Source organism: Perkinsus marinus, assembly GCF_000006405.1.
Source record: "Perkinsus marinus ATCC 50983 genomic scaffold scf_1104296965000, whole genome shotgun sequence".
Taxonomy (NCBI): Eukaryota; Perkinsozoa; order Perkinsida; family Perkinsidae; genus Perkinsus; species Perkinsus marinus.
Window position 1 is genome coordinate 23,817 of NW_003204466.1, and position 8,576 is coordinate 32,392.

General features: G+C 42.2%; 1 protein-coding gene across 1 annotated transcript; it reads right to left on the bottom strand.

Annotated features, from left to right (window-relative positions):
• Positions 1-555: 555 nt before the first annotated feature.
• On the bottom strand, positions 556-7,326 carry Pmar_PMAR021898 (merozoite surface protein 3g, putative; the record flags this gene model as incomplete). The annotated part of the gene is made up of 16 exons (XM_002769676.1): positions 556-641; positions 720-783; positions 829-1,131; positions 1,581-1,724; positions 2,016-2,202; positions 2,947-3,034; positions 3,858-3,978; positions 4,309-4,397; positions 4,767-4,904; positions 5,449-5,569; positions 6,128-6,270; positions 6,393-6,531; positions 6,596-6,666; positions 6,897-7,010; positions 7,103-7,183; positions 7,227-7,326. 16 exons carry the CDS (start codon positions 7,324-7,326, stop codon positions 556-558), a joined length of 1,989 nt encoding a protein of 662 aa, XP_002769722.1.
• Between the last annotated feature and the right edge of the window lie 1,250 nt (positions 7,327-8,576).

An 8,576-nucleotide genomic window follows, 5' to 3' on the forward strand; every position in this document is an offset into this window, starting at 1 on the left:
AAAATTAAACCATTTTGCTTCGTAACGCGAGCACCTTTCTTCTTATCCCAGGAACTCTACCAGGCTCCTCTGCAGGAGTGGCTACACTCGCTTGCGGTGGTATCTGAAAGATATTTTCCGAGGCGATTTGCAGACATTTAAATATTGCTCAATTAATCGAGCAAATTCAAGCGGAGCGAAGATGCCTTTCTGGAATGTCCGAGAAGTTAGCTAGCGTGACATGACACCATTGCCGATAGGGAGCGGCGGAAAAAGCACCAACACTGCGTCAAGTTTTCTCAGGAGTATCTGCTCACTCGGAGATCTCTCCGAGTGAGGAAACACGCATGATAGTATCACAGTTCCTTATAACTCACTTGAGGGTTGCTTCCGCTACTTTTCCTCGTCTTCTTCGCTCCTACCGTCGGGACTTTAGGGAACTTCGGCGGTGACGGAGTTACCACTTTCGGAACCGTCGACTGCTGTGGCTGCTGAGCTGCTGATGGACGAGTATAGTACTGTTGCTGTTGACCTGCACGCATGCACATCCTACAACCCTCCCCCAGCCCGCCGACTTCACCTCCTTGCGGTAACGGCTGATGCCCTCCAAGCTCGGCCGTTGGCACTCGCACGGTCCTGGGTGGCGGCATCGGTACTTGTGCCTACACAACACATCGACAACAAAATGACAAACATGCATCGCTTCGCTCCGCCCGCTACTTGTGGTATTGCAAACCCACCCTGTGACGCTGCATACTGTGGTGGAACTCCACTAGCAACAGCGGCATACGACGGTGATGCTACCTAAACGAATAAAGATCAACCAATACTTCCAGATCTTCCCCTCACCTCCTGCTGCTGTTCGCCAACTATTTTTTCTGGTGGTACCAACACTGCGTTCACCAAAGGCACCGCTCCTTTAGACGGCTGCTGTTGGTTGATATATTCCTCCCGATCTGCAGGCCGGCCCGGCACCCAAACCCCTCCAGAAGGCTGATACACTGCTGGCGAGTTGCTCGGTGAACTGTTCTCGTCGTCGTCGTCTTCTTGTTCATTGTCGCTACTCAGAGCCTCTGCATGTGGCCGTAATTCCTGTTGATTGGCTCGAGCCTTCAACTCCTCCTGCAGTTGTTTCAACCGGGCCGTTTGCTCCTACGAAAAGAGATAGTTTTTCCTTTTGACGAGAAAAAATCGACGACATACCATCCCAACAGCAATTTACAAAATCTACTACGATCAGTGTAGGGGGAATATATGCACATGGTCAACTACATGTGTTGGTGACAATATGAAAATTTCGAGGAATTGGGTTTCTGTACACTTCTACCCAAAGTAGTATTTCACCGAGGAAACTCCTGAACTCGGCTTAGGAGAGCAAACATACATTGAATATACGTCATGATAACAAATATGGATATATTGGAGTTTCACCCGTGAAATGAAAAACACCAGTAAAAACCCTACTCCGCGACTACTACATAGCGCCGCCAATATCGGGTTTTTCACATGGAGTATTACACCACTTCACGTAAAACGCGTGAAACTCTGACTATATATTCCAACACCGATAATTCCGCTTCCCTCCTTTCCACTATACCTACCTCTATAGCTCGCCGTTGCTCATTGAGAGTATTCCGCTGTTTCTCAATCTCAGCCTGTTGATGTTTCCTCAACTCCGCAAGCTGGACACTAGCCGCTACATCGGCTCCGTTACCACCGTCTAGTACTTTGGCAACGATATCACTCTGAAAATAATCAATTTATATCGTGCTTAACACTAGTGATGTTGGACCATATACGGTGTGTATCAATTTGATATGCGAATGTGTGTTATTTTCCGAGATTAATAAGAATCGATCTGAAACTATATCGCATAAACAATGTTAACATTGCCATGAACATGTGATGTGATAAAAGTAACCTTTCGAGACTATGATAGCGACAAGTTGTTCACTATCATTAATCCCAGAATATAAAACACACATTCTTCGCATTTGCATATCAAATTTGCAATACACTATATTCCCCTATACTACATCGTCCGAATCCTCCTCATCGCTCTCCCCATCTTTTCCCTTTGCCACTGTTGTTGCTGTTGACGTAGCCTTTTTCTTATCAGACTTGCTGGTATTTTTACTGTCCTTAGTAGTACCACCCTTCTTGGTACTCCCCGCTGCTTTTCTCGCTTGTCTCTGGAAGCTCTTCACCTTTTCCTCTTGCTCTCTGAGAAAATGGTCAATGATCGGACATCATCTGTATCTTTCGAACTAGACCTCCGACAATCCGAATTTTATAATTTTTTCCACTAAGTAAACCTAAGCTACTATAACTGTGAAATCCTAGACGAGTAGTCGTACGCCGAATCCTCGGGTGTAAACATAAACATGTACTTTACTAACCAATTTATGATATTATGGAGTTGCACCCGTACTATGAAAAACTCTAGTGAAAACATATTTCACAATTCACTTCGCGAAAAACAATTGTCTTCTCGGTCACAAAGGCATACACGTCTTTAATTTTCATAGGAGTATTACACCACTTCTCGTAAAACGCATGAAACTCCTCTATTTCAATAGCACAGCAGAGGTCATCACCAACTGAACTTGATAGAGAACAGTTATAGATCAAAAAAAGCAGCTCGAAAACGACTTGCCCGAAATGCGAATGTAACACATCCTCATCGTATACAAACAGTGTAGGAAAATATACACATGGTCAAATACATGTGTTGGTGACAATGTGAAAATTTTAGGAAATTCTCGTTGGTTTCTGTACACTTCTACCCGAATTTGTATATAAACTCCTTTATTCAGCGAGGCACGCCCTCCCAAATATTCCACCACCATTCTCGGGGAAAACACATGAACAATGCCTTTTCAAGTATGCTCAACGGCTAGACTCCACTATCTCTCTTTTCACTATCAGTTCGCCAGAGCGTGGTATGATCTACCCCAAATATACTACTTAGCTTTCTTCTCAGCCTCCTCCTGGTGCTTTATTGCCGCTTCCGCTGCTGTCCGACTCTCATTAGCAATTGCTAAGGCCAACGTCCCTATACATAACTCAGATTAGGAAATTCAAACCAGAGGTGTTGTTAGATACGCCTTGGGCGTATGCGTAGAAAACTGATGACATTCAAAACGCCCATAGTTTACACTGTAGTTGTATTTTTTATTGTAATCAGGCGTACAAAAAAGGCATCATATTTTCGAGGGCGTACAGCTTACGACTTCTAGCAACATTCTCCCTTCAAACGGTTGCGATTAACCATGACATCGTGAAATGACTCACACACTGCCAGTTTAGCAATTCGTAAAAAAAACAACACCAATAATATCGCCTACCATAATTACAGATAATTTCCAACAGATGAAAAAAATGACAAAATAATCACATTTTCACGAAGGTATATATACCACTCTACGAAGGAAACGAGTTAGCTCATGCCCTTCTAAGGGGCTATTTTTTTCGTTAACTTTTGATTTCAGTGTTGGAGAAATATATGGACTCGCTTTCCTCAGTTGAGTCTAGCAGCAGTTTCCTCACTAATTATAGGAGTTTACACATGCATGCCGTCTAAATTTACAGAAACCAATAACAATTCCCCAAAATTTCCTCATAACCTTCGCATCGCCATTAACATATGTGGCTGCCCATGTGCATATTTTTCCACACTGTTTGATTCAACCGAGAATTTTGGCCTGATCCGCGTTAGGAGACTAGCCTCGCAGTTGCCGAAAACCACAAATCACGGATGGAATAAATTTCATAAATTCATACCAACAAGTGCGACGATCAACAGAGAAGATAAGATTCCGGAGAGTCTCCAGAGAGAAGAGTCTTCTCAACAGAGAAGATTTCATATCACATACTACTCGGACTCAAATCCGTCTCCTTTCCCCAGCGCTTCTCATATTCAAACTTGGTCGCCGAAAACTCGTCATCATCATCATCATCTCCCTTGTTATCAACTTCTTTAGGGTTACTCGTAGGTTCCTTGAGGAACAGTAATATGAGCAGTGTTGGAATATATGTTTGATTCTCTCAACTGAGCGCATAAATTTCATCACTACATTATGAAAATCCACACACGTTTTTGAATAATAGAACTATACCAAAATTTCCCAAAGTTTCCCAAAATTTCTTCAAAATTTCCTCGAAATTTCCCAGAACTTCCCTCTAAATTTCCCAAAATTTCCTCTAAATTGCCCGAATTTCCTCAAAATTTCCTCAAAATTTCCCAAATTTCCTCAAAATTTCCCAAAATTTCCTCATTTTTACCGTGTACCACCACACTGAGTGTGAGTGACCAAAGGCATTTATTACATTTTTATTCATATCTTCATTTTTCTTCAGCTCTTCTTTTCTCGATTTCAACGTCTCCATAAGTGACCGCTGATACGACAGGAGCGTATCTGAAATCTTCGCTGTGCGCAAAAGATATTCGTAACATACAGTGCGTGTCAATTTGATATGAAAATATGTGTTATTTCCCGAGATTCATAAGAATCAGTTCTAAACAATGTCAACCTTGCCATGAACATGTGATGTGATAAAAGTAACCTTTGGAGACTATGATAGCGACAAGTTGTTCACTATCATTAATCCCGGAATAGAAAACAAACATTCTTCATATTTCCATATCAAATTGGCACACACTGGAGTTTCACCCCTTTTCACCCCGTGAAAAACGCGATATTTGAGCTACGCAGTAGTCGTGAAATATTTTTTTCATTACTGTTGCATATCACTAGGGTGAAAATCCAACGTAAAACTGCACCTACTTTGCATTTCCAAAAATAGATTATCATATCTCTCCTGCGCAACGCTTCGGTCCACTGCAGGCGAACGCTCGCCCCTCATAGTTCGGGCCTTCCTGGTTTCACAGAATTCACACAAGTCATCATCATCACCGTGACGACCTAGAACACACCAGTGTTGGAGGAGAAATATATGTACTCGCTTTCCTCAGTTGAGTCTAGCAGCAGTTTCCTCACTAATTATAGAAGTTTACACATGAATGCTGTCTAAATTTACAGAAACCAATAACAATTTCCCAAAATTTTCTCATAACCTTCGCATCGCCATTAACATATGTAGCTGCCCATGTGCATATTTTTCCACCCTGAAAACACCAGTGTTGGAGGAGTAATATATGTTCGCTTCCCTCAACTGAATTCGTAACCAATGAAAATTTCCAAAAATTCTCAATACACGTACTTGACCACATTACGTCAGTGTTGGAATATACTTTCGCTCTCCTCAGCTGAGCTCAGAAGTTTCCTCACTAACTATAGTATTAGCATACAAATTCGGGTAGAAGTGTACAAAAACCAATAAGACTAATTTCTCCAAATTTCCTCAGATTCTTCATCTTATCACCAGCACATGTGGTTGACCATGTGCATATTTTCCCACATTTTTCGACACTCCTTTTAAACTGAATTTTTTTCCCCTTTTTTCTACAAAAAGGATTTTTCGGTCGTTCGGTTTTCTCTTTCTGCTCCTTCGTTTGATTCTCCGCTTGTTGCACCACTTGAGAGGTTTTGCTCAACTGCGCTGATAACACTGAGCGGAGGTCTCTAACCTAAATCAATATTGGAGTATATGTTCGCTTCCCTCAGCTGTACGAAAATCAACGAGAATTTTCCAAAATTTCCCCAGAATTTCACCAACACATGTAGTTAACGATGTATATCAGCTTATCAGCAGTGTTGGAGGATTATATGTTCGCTTCCCTCAATTATACCTATTCTCACAAGAATTCGTGTAGGAAAACCAATAAGAAATTTCCCAGAATTCTCAACCCACGTAGTTGACCATGTGTATATTTTCCCGCACTGCGTATATGGTCGTATCTCAGGAGCGTCCCATTAGGAAGGCAATTCCGTTCATTACGACTTTGGTGTGTTTTACAATATTATGGTATACATGAATTGAAGAGGTGTATACAGGATAGGCTGGCCTCGACGGTCCATATGTGTATTACCTTGCACTGAAGTTTCACCCGTGATATAAAAAACATATTTAACAATTCCCTTTTCGGAAAAAAATCGCGTTGTTACGTCATTTCACGTAAAACCAGTGAGACTCCACTTTTCTTAAACCACCCAAAATTCAACCACAGATTTCTCCCACATATTACAGTGTTCTCCAACGTAGAATATTTTTCTTCCATTTCCTGCATTTTCAATTTTCTTTCCATTTCCTCCGCGCTTTCCGGTCCTTTGGTACGCGCCAGTTCAACTTTCAGCTCCCTCACTTGCCGCCGCAGACGCCTTATCGATTCTGATGGAAATTAATTGCAGTCGTGACAGTTGCATAACTCAGAAAGTCCCATCTAGCTTTGACAATAACAATGGGAAAATCCTCCGAAAAATACGATAAGGTGAGCCAGAAGCGGTTACTACCAGCATCTTTCCGGTGGCGTTGTATAACAGGAGCAGTAGCAGGTACATTCACAACAGGTGTACTAAAAAGTTGATCCACGAGCTCTGGCTGAGATCCAATTTCAGCGCCACCGGGACGCCTTGTAGCTCCTCGCGGCAACTAAAGTGAAGGACTTAACATTCTGTGGCTTCTTAGAAAAAAAATAGCATATATCGATTTCTACTTCAGTTTTCCAACTATGCCTCTCTGAATCCTGCACTTTAGGCCGCACGTTGAGGTCGTCAGCCTGTGAACCTACGGCACGCCCGTGAGGAAGGCATCGCTCCAACCAGTACTACTACTACTACTACTACTACTACTGCTACTACTACTACTACTACTACTACTACTACTACTACTACTACTACTACTACTACTACTGCTACTACTACTACTACTACTACTACTACTACCACTACTACTACTACTACTACTACTACTACTACTACTACTACTACTACTACTACTACTACTACTACTACTACTATCATCAACTTCTCGAGATACGGGTATATGTCCAGGAGTAAGGCCAGTCCGCACCATTTCCCGCATTTGGTTCCTCATATGTTCCAATAAGCTCAAAGCTTCATTAGTCATACCTGAAATTACGCACATGGTCGAGTAAACGTGTCAGTGACGACTTGGAAATTCTTGTTGGTTTCTCTACACCCCACACTACACATCTATTTACCTTGTCGCTGTAATTGCAATACATGTTCATGTGCCTCCCTGGCCTGAGCTTGGTACTCTGGAGTCAACTTGGGGTAAAATTCTGAGGACATCTCATCACATATGGACATGTCGAAATTTCCTACCGGCCATATCAGCCATGATCTGCCTTGTGTCAAGAGAAGGTGCGGTAGAGTAGCTGAAGTCCACGTTGGGAGATGGGTATGATGAACCATAGGAAGCCATTCTCACAAACACTGTGAATACGATGTGTTATCTTTGTCGTTTTAAGCCATAATTAATATCTTCAGTAGCGCGCGCCCATCATGGAGCGGCTCCCCTACTGAAGAACCAGAATAAAATAATGGGCCCATAATTTGGGAATTACTCCTCAAGCCGCACCTTGAAATAAGGCATTCCTAGCGCTCCTTAGTCAAGGAGCGCTACCTTATAACTTTTCACTTCTCAGGAGTGTTAGGAATTCCTAATTTTAAGATACGCCTAAAGGACCTTAAGGCGCGGCTCCTAAGTGATATAAGGTAGCCTCCTTTCTCAACCTCCTTACTTTGAGGAATCCTTACGCTCCTTTGCCTCTTACGTTACAAAAAGGCGTTCCTTATGTAAGGAGGGGACTAATATAAACTCCTTGGTCCAACTGTGTTGTGTTATGAAAAGTGTGAGAACAGTGTGGGGGAAACTTCCGGAAAAAAACAAGATCGCAAAATTTGGCGGTCTTATGCATCATCGTGAATAATCAGAAAAGGCGAGAGGATTTGCTTAGTTGAGAAACTCCATGGATGAGTATTAAACCGGGACTGATTGGATTTCCATTCTAGTGTGTGTATCAAATTGATTTTCGAATGTGTGTTACTTCCCGAGATTAATAAGAATCGATTTGAAACTATATCACATAAACAATGTAAACATTCTTATGAACATGTGATGTAATAACCTTTCGAGATTATGATAGCGACAAGTTGTTCACTATCATTCATCCCGAAAAATAAAATGCACATTCTTCACATTTGCATATCAAATTGGCACATACTGTAGGCCGAGCATCGGCCGCCGAGGAATAACGATCATCGTGAAGCGCTATGAATCTCCGAACTGTCAGTTCAGTTTGGGTAAGAGTACTTATCAACTCTCGAGTCAGTTCGGAACTGATTCCAGAGTTCATTAGTACTCTTGCCGCTACTGTACTCTTATAAAGGTGAAAGCTGTTACCCAAGGCAACCAGAAACCCGAACTGTTATAAAGGTGAAAGCTGTTACCCAAGGCAACCAGAAACCCGAACTGTTATAAAGGTGAAAGCTGTTACCCAAGGCAACCAGAAACCCGAACTGTTATAAAGGTGAAAGCTGTTACCCAAGGCAACCAGAAACCCGAACTGTTATAAAGGCGAAAGCTGTTACCCAAGGCAACCAGAAACCCGAACTGTTATAAAGGCGAAAGCTGTTACCCAAGGCAACCAGAAACCCGAACTGTTATAAAGG